The sequence below is a fragment of the Clarias gariepinus genome, chromosome 1, assembly GCF_024256425.1.
Source record: "Clarias gariepinus isolate MV-2021 ecotype Netherlands chromosome 1, CGAR_prim_01v2, whole genome shotgun sequence".
Taxonomy (NCBI): domain Eukaryota; kingdom Metazoa; phylum Chordata; class Actinopteri; order Siluriformes; family Clariidae; genus Clarias; species Clarias gariepinus.
This window is the reverse complement of record NC_071100.1, coordinates 1,960,745-1,979,820: the sequence shown is the minus strand read 5'-3', so window position 1 is coordinate 1,979,820 and position 19,076 is coordinate 1,960,745. Positions and strand designations below refer to the sequence as shown.

General features: G+C 37.5%; 1 protein-coding gene across 1 annotated transcript; it reads right to left on the bottom strand.

The window, feature by feature from the left end:
- Nucleotides 1–1,672: 1,672 nt before the first annotated feature.
- wnt3a (wingless-type MMTV integration site family, member 3A) lies at nt 1,673–15,817 on the bottom strand. Its single transcript, XM_053497538.1, has 3 exons — nt 15,583–15,817; nt 2,784–3,049; nt 1,673–2,459 (listed from the first exon to the last, which is right to left on the bottom strand). Exons 1-3 carry the CDS (start codon nt 15,707–15,709, stop codon nt 1,980–1,982), a joined length of 873 nt encoding a protein of 290 aa, XP_053353513.1. The 5' UTR covers nt 15,710–15,817; the 3' UTR covers nt 1,673–1,979.
- Between the last annotated feature and the right edge of the window lie 3,259 nt (nt 15,818–19,076).

Here is a 19,076-nt window from a genome sequence, read left to right as displayed (position 1 = left end):
CGTCCATGGTTTGTTCTCCTCATCTTTTGGCTACCATTTGAATTTAAAACTTCTTTCTAACTTTCTGACTAACTACCTGTTGGTCTCTAAATGTCAGTCGCTGACCGTCGGTCTCCAGCTCTAACCTAGTCACGAAAAGATATTTTCTATCCCAATTTTTGTTGTTGTTGCTTTAACTCAAAAAAGATCTGAAGGCCCTGAGACGTGAGCTCCATGCAGGTGAAATCATAAAATCCTCTTAAGCAGGTGCATAACCCTACTCTGAATACCAAGAACCTTCCTTGTGTAAAGACACTGACTTTAACTACAGCAAAATAAGGATGAAGAGAAGAAAACTCTCCCAGAGCTAGTTAGCAAAGAGTTCGCATTCCAAGAACATCTGTACGGACTCCAAACTTTCCAATGATTTTATGGTAATATTTTTGTTCCAGTGTTTGATTTATTTTGAAGAGCAGCCCTTTTTACATAATATCGCTAATACTGTTCAGACAAAAACAAAAAAGACTAAAAGGATATAACGCGTACCTGAAATGATAATCGTCTGATGCTAACACCTAACAATCTCAACTAATTCTTTATCCTCCTGTTATAGGAGGATTCTAAGCAGAGCAACATTCAACAAGGACACAGAGCGGTGACATTGAAAGACGAAATCTAGTTATGATTCATAAAGCAAACGAGTGAATTCAGAGAAATTTGGAAATATGTAACTTTCACTCAGGCACAACTCTGTACACATATCGTAATTATTAACTCGTTAACTGTGTACTCAGCCTGCTTCCTGCTCCCAGCTCACCCCTTTTACAACCCCCCCTTTACACACACACACACACATTACTTTTTAAAAAGAAATATTTGCCAGACCTGCTACAAAATTAAATACTTATGCAGATAGTGCTACTAAAAAACTCTCTTTCTCATGCACTCATAATAAAAGCCTTTTCTATCAAAAATAGATATAAAAATATATTTGTCACTAAGACTTATTGTTTTAGAAACCTCTTTGTCTAAACTCAAACATTTCATAGTCGCACGAAAAAAATTAAATATGACGCTAAGGTCTCCTAATCGAGTCAGGTGTTAGGGATCATTCTAGCTTTATATTGCTAGCCAGGCTAGTGCATACCACAGTTATTTATCAAAGGAATATGTGATGGAGCTGTTAAATATTTAGCTATTTCTTTTAAATCATGTTAATGCTGAAACTAGCATAACAGAGTGCTAGTAGTTGAGTGCTAGTAACTAATTCTCATTCTAGAAATATATAAAAAAAACATCTTTCGTACAAGCTAAAAAGAATTCAATATAGCGCTAATGACTGCTTGTTAGCAAAGACGCTAAAGCTAATGTGTCGCTGGGGACGTGCCACGTGCCACTACAAGGCCTCTTTTTTATTCCCACCAGAATCGCTGTAGTCTGAGATGTAAGACCTCGAGACGGCCACGTTTTCCCTCTTTCTCATTCATTCTCTGAAGTCGGGTGAAGAATCATCCCTCTGAGAGTTAAACGAGTGAAACGTCCTCACAATGGTGTGATAGTCCCTTTGAGAAGGCAACGTGAGACCCTTTTCAAGTGGGCCCTTTTGTCATGTAAGGTCTTTTAACATCTCTGAAAGAAGCTGACTGTTCAGTAATGTGGAATAAGGAACGCCCCCTTTTTTCAGTGCAAGCTCTACGACAATCTCCGTCTAACCCTTTCCCTTTAATCTTTTGCATGAGGGAACGATGACACAGGTTGTTGGTGAAAGATTCAACGCAAAGGTTTTTGTTGGTTGGGTGGATTTTTTGTGATCCAAAGGTTTCCAGAGGTTCTGAATTTGCAGTGACAAATTTATGTGCTTACAAGCTAGGCATGAAGATGCTAGAATCGATATTTTATATTAAGCATTCAGAACTGAAGAAGGCCTTGTCACTCAGCAAAGTCAAACACACTCTGGTTTAAAGCAATACTTCAAAAAGCAACCAAATTTCTAGTTCGAGTTATTTGCAGGTGTGGACGTCGTAGACACGCGTACACTCCTGACAGCTGACGTAGCAGCACCAGTGGAAGACACAGTGGCATTTCTCTTTGCGTCTCTCCGTCCGCGTGTTGTGTCCTCGGCCGCAGCAGAGCAGCTCGCAACCGTCGATGCCATGCGATGTTAAGTTACACATGCGGTCTCGCGTCCCAAATGAACCCGTCTCCATGTTTGGATCACAGAAATTGGGAGAGCTTTCATAGTAGACAAGGTCAGTTTCTGTAGGCGGTTTAAAGAAGGTAAATTTGGGCCGCAGGGTTTCAACCCAGCCCCGAGACTCCCTGTGTTTCTCCACCAACATCTCAGAGGCGCTGTCGTATTTGTCCTTCATGTAATCACCGATTTTGCGAAAATCTGGTTGTGAAAACCAGCATGTCTTCACCTCGCAGCTTCCTGACAATCCGTGACATTTACATTTCAGGTACATGTGCTCGGTGATGGACTGTGGAGAGACAAGAGAGGGCAGTGAGGTTAGCAGTTATCTAAGTAAAGAATATCTAAATAAATGATACAGTATTTATGGTTTTGTATGTTTAATTGAAGGGCGGGCCATAGTATGGTGTGTTCAGTAAAAGGTAGTCAGTAGTAATGTAAATTAAGTAAAAATGTAGGAAATCAGGAAAATTAAAATATACAAATAAAATTTAATTTCATAAAAAATAAAATCAACTAATAAAATATCTTAGGTAAAATATTAGTCAGTAGTAAAGCATTTTCAGTGAAGTGGTAGTTATAAGTAAAGTTTCTTTTAGCTGTAAACACTCACTATCCTGCCAGCCTCGTTGTTGTGGCGGTTCATGGCAGATCGAGCATCAGGTCGGTTCTCGCGTGCATCGGCAAATTCTCGTGAGACCATGTTTCCGAAGTGAACATCTTCACTGCAGCCGCCCCACTTCCACCCCTCCCCTGGTGGACCTTTATGTATCATATCACAACCGCAGATCGAAGCCGAACCATCAGCACACCCTCTGGTCACGGCAAATGCTATTCCTGCTGATGCAATGGCGTGAACGAATGCAGCTTCCCTCGTGGCTGTAAAACAAAATAAAGTTAGACAAGCATACCATTGCAAATAAGAATAAAACTGAAAGAAAGTAGATTAGGCATAAAGGAGAGTAGAGTAGGCAGAAACTTTGTTGCAGGTTAGAAGTATGATAAACAATTTGGTAATAAATGTCATTCATTTGTTCATTTTCTATAGCATTTATGCTTTGCCTGGAGGCTATCCCACACACAAGACCTTGGTGAACCTGGTGTCAGTTCATCACGGGGCACACATGCACGCACTTATTTACACACAACAGGCAATTTTATAAGACTAATTAGACTTGCAAGTCTTTGTAATGTTGGAGGAAACCCACCAAGCATGAGGAGAACATACACGCTCCATGCACAAAGACCCAAGGTAGTACTTGAACACTGAATTCTGGAGGTGTGAGGCCACGGTGCTAACCACTTCACCACCATGCCACTAAATGTTAGATAAGGACTAAAAATAGCAGACATTAGCAATCAAAGTGGAAAGTTAGAAAAAAAAAGAAGTTTTGTTTAAAGCTGTTTTCAGTAATTTGGTTCTTGGTATAAAATGATTGTCATCAAAATCATTCAGTGTGATCAATATTATCAATAATTCATTAAAAACACTGCATTATTTCAGAAGATTGTTTTACGAGGAGGTGATCACTTACACATTGAAATTAAAAAGAGTTAGCTTGTAACCCTGCAAGACTGTGCACATGGCAGTGTTAGCATGGCAAAGAGATGAGTCAGTGAGGATCAAGCACATCCTCCTAAATGCTGGGTAAACACACTCACACCTCAGACCTGTAATTACACAGTCTCAATTAAACAGCTCCTTCATCACTCATGGCTAAAATACGCAATAGGTCACAGTGTGTTCCTCACTCAACACTGCATCGTTATACACAAAGCAACATTGACTTTCATTAAAAGAGCAAAAACCTAAAAATACATCATCAGTTACAGAACACAAGAGATACCAATATTGCACACAGAATCCCATGATACCAGCCATAGACTTTTCCAGCAAGCAGCTAGAGCCACAGATGAGCCCAGTAAAGTCTTGTGCAGTCTTGTATGGCAACGTGCGTATGTGTGTAGAAATATAAATTAAGCCATTCTCTCTCAACAGCAGGTTTGAACTAGTTAGAGAAATTAAAGGTGCGGAAAATGATGTTGCAACCAACTTTGCCGAAAACTTAAAATCAGCCCTCGATTGTTTTGCTTTTCAGACTATTTTATTGTTAATAGCTTTTATTCCAATATGATGTGATTATTTCCCCAACAGACGGAAGGGTTTAGTGATACCTATAAAACCACTGTAGCTTGTCAATTAGATAATTGATCAATTAGCATGTGAGTCTCACTCTGGAAAACTGACCAAAAAGTTTCCAGAAAAACCCTTAAGAATTTCAGGTCATTTAAAACAAATAATAATGTCAAAATTTTTCATCTTATGGCCAAATTATTGAAGGCTCTCCATAAATTAGCCTTTTTATCTCCTCCTCATGGGCGTGTCTGGTTCTGCAGCAGCAGTTTGTTAGCAGTAAACATCAGTGGGTTTTTGGCTGTGTATCTACAGCCATAACCTCTGAGGCACCACTTTACCAATCTGTCTCTATAAATGGATTCTGAAATAAATACTCACACTATTGTGTATTGTAGCACTCGCAATGCTCCGCCTAAGCCATTTAAAGAGTGTTTCCAGACGGACATTAGCAGTAAACATTAAACCTTAGCGAGTCGTTGTGTCTGAAACCTTCGCTATTCGCTTTCACTATAAAAACGCCTACTTTTTTATGATCAGGCAGCCTGTATAATCTATGTTAGTGTGTTTTCTTATGGCTTGAGTGCAGTGAAATGGCAGAGACAACGGATGGATGGATGAAAAAAAGAGGGGAGAAGATGAACTGCTAGGAAATACATTCCTACACATAAAAAAATTACTTCTCAGTCTTTCATACTTTACCTAAGAAACAAAGAAACAGATTAGCTGCATGCCATAAACTAGCGTTATATTAAATAGCACACTCTATTAATGTGCATGAGAATACGGCTTTCATAGAAAGCTTTAAGAAAAACCTAATGCTAATCATCAGATTGTTGAATTTTCTTATTCCACTATGAACACAACATAACCCTGCAAAAGTGTGTGAAAAAATTGGTGCAATCCAGTTAATGAATTGTTCTTACCTTGTGCATTATTCTAACACTCGGACGCATACATATGAGGAGACATCTCAAAAGTATGAGATGGCATTTTAGCCTTTTTGCTTCACCCACCCATCCACCCTGAGGTCCCCCGTCGTGCTTCTACTGTCACGGTGTGTTAGTGCGACAAAAGGCCTGTGGTGTTTTAGATGAAATTTGCCCCGGTGATTAGCGACCACCGCGTTAAGTCATAGCAACAGCGCAAAAATGCAGACAGGGGGAATTTCCCATTGAAACACTTTAATAAAACAATCTAAAGGCCGTGTGAACAGTGAAACGAGCTCAGCCAGGGGTCGGGACTAAAGATCTGTCCATCAAATCGCCCGGGACGCACCTACTCTTTTTGCATTTCGGGATTAAAAAAAAAAAATTTATTATAGGCTGGTTAAAATGAAGGCAGAATTTGTGTGCATTGTCATTATTGCACCTTTATTAAAAAAAGAGAGTCCTATCATCATTGTGCTATTTAGTGAAGGAATGATAATACCTCAGGTAAACACAATTCTATTCTTATACATCATCTTTATCAATAAAAAAAATATCTGAATTATTTTTTTATACAATAGTTAGTTCTGAAAGAGTAATCTGATTGGACAAGTGGTGTTCCATAGATGGTGATAATAGACTGTAACAGCACTGGGATGTTTAACTATTTGTATCACTCGTTGTCACAGGTGATCTTGAGGCATTAATTAATTTAGCTGTCGGTCACGCCATGGATAAAAGTATTTCCATACCCATAGTACTGAGGAGAGAGCAGCTATGTGCCAAAACCCACTGCCTCCCTTCTCCTTAACTAGCCTTCACATATACCTACACACTAACGGAAACACTCTCTATCTGGATTCTTTTTAAAGATAAATAACAGGTTAACATGTTGAGTGTTAATTTGTTGCTTGTGAAAGTTGTTCTACAAAGTATCCCCTTTCCTTCTCATCTCCTCTCGTCTTTACACATACACACACGAGCACATGTGCACACAAACACACACATCCCCCCCCCCCCTGAATCATACAAGCATGCACGCACATGTCGGGATTATTTTCATAGCTAAAGTCCGGATTAATTAATTAAAACCACAGAATCATCAGAGAACTTCTGCAGATGGCAAGGCTCTGAGTTATATCTAAAGTCCAATTCAATTCAATTCAATTTTATTTGTATAGCGCTTTTTACCAAATTGTCATTGTCGCAAAGCAGCTTTACACAATCAAAAGAATTATTTAAGTCTGTATGGAATGTGAATGTGTATCTGTATGAATCAAAATGGTCAGATAGTCGCTGGTAAGCAAGCCGAGGGCGACAGTGGCAAAAACTCCCTGAGATGGTAATAGGAAGAAACCTTGAGGGGAACCAGACTCAACGGGAAACCCATCCTCATTTAGGTGAAACAGAAAGCAAGAATTGATTAAAAGTCAGATGTATAGAGGGTGAAAATAAATGGAGACAGTACAGATGTCTGAGGAGCACCAGTGCTGCAGATCACTGTCTCGGACACAGATTTGTAATCGGACATACTGGGGATGGCAGGTCAAGCAGTCCATTAACCAGGAAACCAAGGCAGTATCAATGACCATCTTCTTTAGTTTCTCCCCAGTAATGCCGGTCTAATAGTGTTGAAGGCACTGGAGCAGTTAAAAAACATAATCCTTACAGTGGTCCCAGGTTTGCCAGTGAGAAAGTAAATCTTGTAAGTTTCTTAGGACTGACCACCATCTCGTTGGTTTATTCTCCTCACCTTTTGACTACATAGTACTGGTAAGAATTTAAAACTTCTTTTACCCCTGTTAATTACACTTTTGTTTGCTATCTGTCTGTCACCAGCTGCACCAGTCGCGTGTTAGTTAGTTCCACCAAGTGTGGAAGGATATGTGTGGGTGGAGCCCACACAATATCTGCTTAAATAAATAAAATAATAATCTAATAAACTGTGTTTGTGGAACTGTTGTGAGAATCTGGAATAAATTTCTGGTTAAAGCAGGAAGCCTTGATTGAGGGTTGTGAGGAGAATCCTCCACAGCTAATAATAAGGCTTTCCTTAAACTCTTCACTGTTCCCCATACTTAGCTAATGCTTGTTTCTATTGTTAGGTTTGTTTTTGAGTGGGTAGGGTGTAGTGTTTTAAAAGAAAATGAACTAGGAGTGGGATTTTTTTTCCTCATAGTGACTTTAATCACATTTCATGGAGACCATTCACAAAAATCTCACACACTGGCCCTTTTTAAAGTTTCAGTTTCGTATCTCTTATCATCCTCTTGAAATGTAGAAATAACACTCATTGTCACCAAGCAGCTTGTTATCAGTTTGTAAATTTAAATGGTGTTCTGGAATTTCTCAGGTGGAGTATCAAGCCCACTACTTTTTTCTCTTTACATGCTTCCTCTGGGCAGCATAATTCATAGGCATGGTATTAGTTTTCATTGTTATGCCGATGCCAATGCAGAAAAATTAGTTTGCTTTTAACACCTCTAGGTTGGACTATCGTAATGCCTTACTGTATGTTTGTTTAACTAGGTGTATAAACAAGCTTCAGTTAGTCCAGAATGCAACAGCGAAACTGACTATAACCAGAAAATATGAGCACATCACCCCGATCCTATCCTCACTGCACTGGCTCCCTGTGAAATTTCACATAAATATTAAAATATTACTTTTGAGGTATAAACCATTAAATGGGCTTACGCTGCAGTGAACTGCTAGTGTCTTACAATCAGTCACGCCTACTTAAATTAAAAGATGCCAGCGCTTGTCATTACCGCGTATTATATGCTGTCATTCCCCCCATTGATCACTCAGGTTTGTTGACGGTAAAGTGACTGGTTGCTTTACATCCCAGTTCCCCCTCATGTGTGTGGTTTCTTCTGGCCGTTCTTTTAAGTTAAGCTGTCATAATTATTCCTGCCGGACTATATTTATATACATTCACCTTATCTTTTATGTGACTGTGACCATACCTAACTGTTATCTCTCCTTCTCCTCTACTCACCACTCTCCTCTTCTCTCTTGTCTCCTCTCTCTCTCTCCCTTTTCCTCTACCTGTCTCTCTGTCGAGCTACACATGTCGCTCCTGAGCTGCCAGTGATCCAGACCCCCTCTGCCCTATGGACCTGTCTGACTCGTCCTGGTGACCCACTTCTGGTTGGAGATCTCGTCGCATGGATGCCCCTTGTGGTCTGTGAGGGATGTGTGTGTGGTGACTGTGGACGGTTCCACTTTACCACAAAGATGATCCTGGCCTCAGCTGATGCTAACAGTTGTTCTTTGAGAACTTGTGACTGCAGTCACTTGATAGTTCAGGACAGGAATTTCCTATAGTTTACATAAGCCTCTTACATAAGTGGCTCAAGGGCCACTGTTGGGCCCTTGAGCAAGGCCCTTAACCCTCAACTGCTCAGATGTGTAATGAGATAAAAAAATGTAAGTCGCTCTGGATAAGAGCGTCTGCCAAATGCCCAAATGTAAATGTAAATGTAACGAAGTGCTCTCCATATTAATTTAAAGACATTAACTGTTGATACTTCCAGCTGCCTAACACACAGTATGACTGCAGATCAATTCCCCTAATTATCAATTATCACCCAAATGAGTCTGGTTCCTCTCAAGGTTACTTTCCATTGCCATCTCAAGGAGTTTTTCCTTGCCACTGTCGCCCATGGCTTGCTCATCAGGGACTATTTATCTATTTATTTTGATTCCATAATTTCTGTTGATTGTGTAAAGCTGCTTTGCGACAATGACAACTGTTAAAAGTGCTATACAAATAAAATTTAACTGAAGTGAATTATAGGTATTTACGTTCAGGATATAAACCTAAAATATAAAAAATGTATAACCCTGAACTTTAAATCAGTTTTTTCAAGAAAAAAACTGAGAAGTCAGACTCTAAAAGGAACCCATCCTCATCTGTGTGCATAATACAATCATACATTTCTTTAATAATTATGTGCTATGTGGTCAAAAGTAAAACTGTGTACTTGCAAATTAATTTAGTTAGCCAGTTATTTGAGGTCAGCAACTGTTCTAGTGGAAATTTGAGTCCAAAACATTTCATGGCAATTATAAATATTTTATTATATATTTATAGCAGAGGTAAATAGTGATTGATATATATATATATATATATCTGATAAAATCTGTGTAAACTAGGAACAATTGAGATAAAACATTCTAAAAAATATATAAATTAACTATATGTGAGGTAAATGTTAATAAAAATATATAATATGTTATATATGTCCATATTTGGACAGTATATTTTACTAGTTAAATTTATTTTCCATCGTATTTCTCTTCTCTTTATTCATATTTATTTCTTATGTATAAGCTTTTATTTTCGCTTAAGGTCACTGGCAGTCGTATAAGCATTTCACTGCATGTCGTACTGTGTATGACTGTGTATGTAACAAATAAAATTTTAATTTTCATTTGATTTTAATATGATTACAGCGGAGGTAAACATTGTATAATATGACTATAGATGAAGAGTCAGGGCTCAGTGGTTAAGGCATTGGACTATGGTTTGGAAGGTCCCAGTTTCAACTGCTCAGATATACAATGAGATAAAGAATGTAAATCGCTTTGGAGATGGACGTCCATTAATGGGCGTAATTAAATGTAAATGTAAATATTGTAAAATATCACTATACCTAAGGTCAAGATTGTATAATATGACTATACTTGAGGTAAATATTGTGTAATATAACTATACCTGTGGTAAATATTGTATAATATGACTATACCTAAGGCCAAGATTGTATAATATGACTATACCTGAGGTAAATATTGTATAATATGACTGTACCTAAGGCCAAGATTGTATAATATGACTGTACCTAAGGCCAAGATTGTATAATATGACTATACCTGAAGTAAATATTGTATAATATGACTATACCTGAGGTAAATATTGTGAGATATGACTGTAACTAAGGCCAAGATTGTATAATATGACTGTACCTAATGCCAAGATTGTATAATATGACTATACCTGAGGTAAATATTGTATAATATGATTATACCTAAGGCCAAGATTATATAATATGACTATACCTGAGGTAAATATTGTATAATATGACTATACCTGAGGTAAATATTGTATAATATGACCATACCTGGGGTAAATATTGTATGATATTACTATACCTAAGGTCAAGATTGTATAATATGACTATACCTGAGGTAAATATTGTATAACATGACTATACCTGAGGTAAATATTGTATAATATGACTGTACCTAAGGCCAAGATTGTATAATATGACTATACCTGAGGTAAATATTGTATAATATGACTATACCTGAGGTAAATATTGTATGATATCACTATACCTAAGGTCAAGATTGTATAATATGACTATACCTGAGGTAAATATTGTATAATATGACTATACCTGAGGTAAATATTGTATAATATGACTGTACCTAAGGCCAAGATTGTATAATATGACTATACCTGAGGTAAATATTGTATAATATGACTGTACCTAAGGCCAAGACTGTATAATATGACTGTACCTAAGGCCAAGATTGTATAATATGACTATACCTGAGGTAAATATTGTATAATATGACTATACCTGAGGTAAATATTGTATGATATCACTATACCTAAGGTCAAGATTGTATAATATGACTATACCTGAGGTAAATATTGTATAATATGACTATACCTGGGGTAAATATTGTATAATATGACTGTACCTAAGGCCAAGATTGTATAATATGACTATACCTAAGGTAAATATTGTATAATATGACTGTACCTAAGGCCAAGATTGTATAATATGACTATACCTGAGGTAAATATTGTATAATATGACCATACCTGAGGTAAATATTGTATGATATCACTATACCTAAGGTCAAGATTGTATAATATGACTATACCTGAGGTAAATATTGTATAATATGACTATACCTGTGGTAAATATTGTATAATATGACTGTACCGAAGGCCAAGATTGTATAATATGACTATACCTGAGGTAAATATTGTATAATATGACTATACCTGAGGTAAATATTGTATAATACGACTGTACCTAAGGCCAAGATTGTATAATATGACTATACCTGAGGTAAATATTGTATAATATGACTATACCTGAGGTAAATATTGTATAATACGACTGTACTTAAGGCCAAGATTGTATAATATGACTATACCTGAGGTAAATATTGTATAATATGACTGTACCTAAGGCCAAGATTGTATAATATGACTGTACCTAAGGCCAAGATTGTATAATATGACTATACCTGAGGTAAATATTGTATAATATGACCATACCTGAAGTAAATATTGTATAATATGACTATACCTAAGGCCAAGATTGTATAATATGACTATACCTGGGGTAAATATTGTATAATATGACTGTACCTAAGGCCAAGATTGTATAATATGACTATACCTAAGGTAAATATTGTATAATATGACTGTACCTAAGGCCAAGATTGTATAATATGACTATACCTGAGGTAAATATTGTATAATATGACCATACCTGAGGTAAATATTGTATGATATCACTATACCTAAGGTCAAGATTGTATAATATGACTATACCTGAGGTAAATATTGTATAATATGACTATACCTGTGGTAAATATTGTATAATATGACTGTACCGAAGGCCAAGATTGTATAATATGACTATACCTGAGGTAAATATTGTATAATATGACTATACCTGAGGTAAATATTGTATAATACGACTGTACCTAAGGCCAAGATTGTATAATATGACTATACCTGAGGTAAATATTGTATAATATGACTATACCTGAGGTAAATATTGTATAATACGACTGTACTTAAGGCCAAGATTGTATAATATGACTATACCTGAGGTAAATATTGTATAATATGACTGTACCTAAGGCCAAGATTGTATAATATGACTATACCTAAGGCCAAGATTGTATAATATGACTATACCTGAGGTAAATATTGTATAATATGACCATACCTGAAGTAAATATTGTATAATATGACTATACCTAAGGCCAAGATTGTATAATATGACTATACCTGAGGTAAATATTGTATAATATGACTGTACCTAAGGCCAAGATTGTATAATATGACTATACCTAAGGCCAAGATTGTATAATATGACTATACCTGAGGTAAATATTGTATAATATGACCATACCTGAGGTAAATATTGTATGATATCACTATACCTAAGGTCAAGATTATATAATATGACTATACCTGAGATAAGTATTGTATAATATGAATATACCTGAGGTAAATATTGTATGATATCACTATACCTAAGGTCAAGATTGTATAATATGACTATACATGAGGTAAATATTGTATAATATGATTATAGCTGAGGTAAATATCTTATAACATGACTACAGCTGAGGTACATATGGTATAAAAATACTACAGGTGAGGTTACTATTGTATAATATGACTACAGAAGACGTAAACATAGTGTACATGACTACAGTTTAGATAAATTTTGTATAATAAGATTACAACTAAAGAAAATATTGTATAGTCTGACTGCAGCTAAGGAAATATTGCATAATTAGATTACAGATGAGGTAAATATCATAGAATATGACTACTGCTAAAGTACATATTGCATAATATTCTCTCTTTCCTCCCTCTGACACTCAGGTTTCCAACCGGATCTCAGCATGTCTGGCAGACATCTCATTCTGGATGGCTGCTCATCAGCTGAAGCTCAATTTGAGTAAAACCTGTTGAACTGTTTTTCATCCCTTGGGACTCATCCCCAGGTCAAGACCTTGTGATATCCCTGGGCAACAATTAAATCACTCCTTCAGCTACTGCCTGCAATCTTGGGGTAACCGTGGACAATCATCTGTCATTTTCCCCACACATCGCTAACCTTACTCACTCTTGTAGATTTCTTCTTTACAATATCAGAAGAATTCGCCCATTTCTTTCTTCACAGGCTACCTTGTTCAATCTTTCGTTATTTCAAGACTGGACTAGTGCAACACACTCCTGGCAGGCCTGCCTTTGCCCATGATTTGTCCTCTGCACCTGATCCAGAATGCAGCAGCACGTCTCGTTTTTAACCTTCCTAAGTTCTACCACACCACCCCACTCCTCTGCTCCCTGCACTGGCTTTCTGTAGCTGCCCGCATCAAACTCTGTCACATCTTCCTCTTTATGATGCGCTATATGTTTTCTACGCGTGAAAGATCTGGACTGCAGACTGGCCATTTCAGTACCTGGATCCTTCTCCTACGCAGCCATGATGTTGTAATTGATGCAGTATGTGGTCTGGGATTGTCATGTTGGAAAATGCAAGGTCTTCCCTGAAAGAGATGACGTCTGGATGGGAGCATATGTTGTTCTAGAACTTGGATATATATCTTTCAGCATTGATGGTGCCTTTTCAGATGTGTAAGCTGCCCATGCCACACGCACACATGCAACCCCATACCATCAGAGATGCAGGCTTCTGAACTGAGCGCAACTTGGGTTGTCCTTGTCCTCTTTAGTCCGGATGACATGGCGTCCCAGTTTTCCAAAAAGAACTTCAAATTTTGATTCATCTAACCACCGAACAGTTTTCCACTTTGCCACAGTCTATTTTAAATGAGTCTTGACCCAGATACTCGTCTGGATCATGTTTAGATATGGCTTCTTTTTTGACCTATAGAGTTTAAGCCGGCAGTGGCGAATGGCACGATGAATTGTGTTCACCGACAATGTTTTCTGGAAGTATTCCTGAGCCCATGTTGTGATTTCCATTACAGTAGCATTCCTGTATGTTATGCAGTGCCGTCTATGGGCCCAAAGATCATGGGCATCCAGTATGATCTTCCAGCCTTGACCCTTACACATAAGAGATTGTTCCAGATTCTCAAAATCTTTGGATCATATTATGCATTGTAGATGATGATAACTTCAAATTCTTTGCAATTTTTTTCACTGCCACTCTGAGATGCTCTTTTTATACCCAATCATGTTGCCAATTGACCTAATAAGTTGCAAATTGGTCATTTAACTTTTCTGGCCTCTTATTGATTCCAAAAGTTCTTGGAATGTGTAGCTCTCATGAAATCCAAAATGAGCCAATATTTGGCATCTTATTTTAAAATGCCTCCCTTTCAACATTTGATATGTTATCTATATTCTATTCTGAATAAAATTTTGAAATTTGTTATTGAAATAATTATTGTTTAATTGTTAAAAGCACTATACTGTATAAATAAAATGTAATTGAATTGAATTAATATGTCTACATTTGAGATCAATAATATACAATATGATTATAGCTGCATAAATACATGAAATTACTAAGGCTGAACTGAATATTGTAGTAAACATTATCTAATATGATCACAGCTGTGGTAAATAGCTATAGCAGAGGTAACCATAGTATAAAATAGCTATACTTTTAAGGTGAACATTGCATAAAACAGCTACACGTAAGGAAATTAATGTATAATATGGTTAGAGCTAAGGCAAATAATATATAAAATATCTAGAGTTGAGGTGAGGTAATCATTGTACAAAATAGCTATAACTAAAGGTAATCCGTATAAAATACTAAGAACACTGTACTATAAACAACTGTAACTAGGGGAATTAATGTGCAAGTTATGCATTGACTGTGTTTTACAAATTAGAATATTTAGTCTATTATATTTAACATATATTACCGATATATAAAATGTTTGCACCTACTATGTTAGTACAGTAACTACTGATAAATCTTACTGTTACAAATGTTTATAGTAATCATAGGTCATATTAATAAATTTGAACTGTATATATAAAATACAAAGTCTTCATTTCAAAGTAAGTAGAGGGTTAAAGGGTTAAATCAGACTTTGTGTATTTTGCTAAATCTTGCTGATTAACTACCACAGAAGAAACTTTCCACATCAACATGATGGATGAATTGTTTTTAAATAAACAGCAGATTATCCTTATCCACTGTGTGTGTGTGTGTGTGTGTGTGTGTGTGTGTGTGTGTGTGTTTGTGTGTGTATGTAAGTAAGATCTAAGTTACATAAAGAGAGTGTGGGATATACGTTAATGCGCAGATGAGTAAATTGCTGCAGGGGGAGGGCAGGGAATTCCCTTCACAAGACAAAAACAAACACAGTCTTCCTTGGTGGACGCACACACACACACACACACACACACACACACACAATGTATGTCTTTTTTTGGCAAATGACTCCAATTTAAGGGCTTAATTATGTTAAGGGTCATTTAGGTGTCAAGCTATTAACCCTAACTCTAAGGCTTGTAGATTAACTTTAAACCCAATCCATAACTATAAAAACATATTTAGATAGAGTTAGTGGATATTCACATCCTTTACCTTTATCTAGGACGGGCCCAAAGATGGCGAGTGTGTCATTGAGAGTAGTGCAGTTCCATCGCCGGCCACGGAACTGGTGTTGACACTCGCGGATAGCAATGCTGAGGCCGTGCACCACGCTTGGCATCACCTCGGCAAAATTCTTGCAGAAACGCAGCTGCTTTGGCACTAGACCCGGGATCGAGCTGCACAGTACAGGCTGAGATGCTACCGATGAGGACTGATGACCCACTGCCAATGACCTGCACAAAGATGACACACACTTCAGCATGCACGGACTTATACTCTACTGCTTCAGAATTTGTTTCTTTTCCAAAGGTCTGCATGATGGTTAGTTGGATGACTCAAGCTAATTACTGTAGTGGTATATGTACAGTAACACTAGTATAAGTACCCATCGATGACAGGAAATTAATTTGTAGAAAGAGTTAAAAGGTTAAAGCTAAAAATAAGCTAATCAGCTTGAACGTATTCAGTGTATTTCAAACCCACATACATGTCTGCCTGTCTTTATGTACGCCAGAACTCTCTGCCTAACTAATTAATACACTCACATGCTCACTTGCCTCTTTTTCCAGGATAGCGGAGGGCCTGGAGTCTATCCCAGGAGACTTAGGGCACACCCTGGACAGGGCGCCAATCGATTCCAGAGCACACACAAACTCCCATACTCATCCACACACTACAGGCAATTTGGAAATGGCAATTAGCACGTCTTTGGACCATGGGAGAAAACTGAGTTACCCCCAAGGAAACTCACCAAGCACAGGGAGAACATGCAAACTCCACGCACACAGAAATGGAAATCGAACACGGCCGCTGAAGGTCTAAGGCGATACAAAGAAATAAATTTTTTTTAAGGGTGTACTTCTCATCATCAGACAAATACACTCCCTGTGCAGACAATGAATCACTCATACGAAATTGAAAAAGGAGATCAAGATCTTGTCTTAAAATTATTCCATGGCATTAAAATTCACTCATACCTTTTCAGCGCCATTATTTCAGCAGTGAAAATATTACGTAGTCCTAGTAAAAATATTCAGTTTAGCTTAGCCGAGCATCTGGTATGAGTGTTATATGAATCTTGTACACCCTCGGAAATGTGTGCCGCTGACACGAGACTGAAGTGATAATTATTAGACAGTGGTGATGGCAAAAATCAGCACCTTACACACACTTGGCAAGCTACACACAAATAGACATATCCATAAACCCTGTTTAGAAGTTTTTGATGAAGCCTTGACATGCAGGTGTGTAAGTACGTAACACACATGTGCATATCTGTCAAAAGAGCAGGTGGAACAGTTAAGCTGAATTAACACACTTGTCTGTCAAAGCTCATGAAATAACCCACAAAGATTTATACCACCTGTAACTGACACCTGCAACATGTGGCAGTTACCAACAGACAACAGTTACCAAACCGCCACAGACTCGGCCAACAATCAACTCATAATATGGCCAAAATCTCCTCATCTTCTCATAAGCCCACAATATTCTGTTGGCCCTCATAATAGGACCAATAGTCTTCTCATAAAAAGGCCAGAAATCTCCCTGAGATAGGGCCAACAATCTTCTTACAATAAGGCTACAATATCTTCATGATAGGTACAAAGATTTCCTTATGATGAGGCCACAGCCTCTTCATTCTGGGGACCATGATATGATCACATCTCCTTTTGATATGGCCACAGTCTATTGATTATAAGGCAAAAAAATCTCCTCATAATATGACCAACAATCTCCTCATGATAAAACAAACAATCTTCTCATAATGGGGGCACGATCTCCTCATGATTGAATCACAATTTTCTTATGATATGGCCAATGATCATTTCATGATAAGGCCAATAATTTCCATATGATCTGGCCACAATGTCCTCATGACAGGGCCCATGATCACCTTATGATAAGGTCAAAAATCTCCTCATGATAGGGCCACAATCATCTTATGATTGCCACCATATGGCACCTATACCTTCTCTTGATGGGTGCTTTTCCAAAGGAAACTTCAATGTAGGTTAGATGTTTTCTAAATACATTAAAGGAAGGAAATCTTTAACTTGTTGGTGCAGAGCGTTTGAACAAGCATTTCTATTTTATAAATAGCCGTTCTTTAGGACCAGTATCACAAATTTTATTTAAACAACATTTGAGCTGAAACCCATGAACACTTTCCCACTGAAATGGTAAAATGATCTTTCACCCAAGGCCGCCTCCGGTCAGGTATTTCTGACATATTACCTATTTGCATTTTTGAGCTATACTCTTATGGGCTTAATCCCAGACAGGACAGTAAATTGGCTTTGATAGGAACTCCTGTTCAATCCAGCATTTCAACATTATTATTTGGAACTTTAAACAGATACAAATAATGGTGTTGCGTTACACCCCTAATGTCTGTCTGCCTGTCTCTCTAATATAGTAATATAGTGGTGTTTTCAACTTCTTGCCTTAAGCAAGAGATTATGAAGCCATTGAGAGTCAAAAGCAGCTTCATCTCTCTGTAGTTCTCCACTTCAACATCATACAGCCTTCTCTGCACACTCACACACACACACACACACACGCACACACACACACACACACACACACACACACACACACAAGATTAATAGCTGGAGGTGACAGCCTGCCGCACATTCCTTTTCCCAAACACACTCTTCTTGATGTCAAACTCAAAGGGTGTGTGTATGTGTGTGTGTGTGTGTGTGTGTGTGTGTGTGTTTGTGTGTGTTAGGTGCTGTGTATATCCTCAGGGCTTGGGACAGAAGCGTTTAATCCTGAGCGGCTCGTGCACAGGCTTGCTGAGATATGCATCAAAAAAGAACGGGACGCTGGATACAGAGCAGATGAAAAGAGCAGAGAAACATATAGGAGAACAGAGAGATGGAGTGTGTGCTGAACTCGAAGGGGGTGTGTGGCTCAGCTTTTGTTTTTTTAATGACTGTGGATTAGGAGATTTGGATGGGAGACACGAGGGGATGGCAGACCAAATGGTTTAACACTGGGAGAGAAACACTAAAGAGAAGCACTGCAGGATAGATAGATAGATAGAGAGAGATAGATAAATAGATAGATCGATAGATGGATAGATAGAGAGATAGAGAGCGATAGATAGAAAGAGAGATAGATAGATAGATAGATAGAGAGAGATAGAGAGAGATAGAAATATGGATAGATAGATAGATAGATAGATAGATAGATATAGAGAAATAGATAGATAGAGAGAAAGATATATATATATATATATATATATATATATATATATATATATATAGAGAGAGAGAGAGAGAGAGAGAGATAGATAGATAGATAGATAGATAGATAGATGTTCAGACATTCAGATTTTTCTGGTGGGTGTGGCTCAGCAAGAATTTATTTAGAATTTTATTTAAGGAGTAAAACAGAGGGTGTTTAAAGTATAAAAAGTACATTAGATGATAGGTATTTCAACTAGGGAATTAACAACCACACTTTCTGGAGGACCT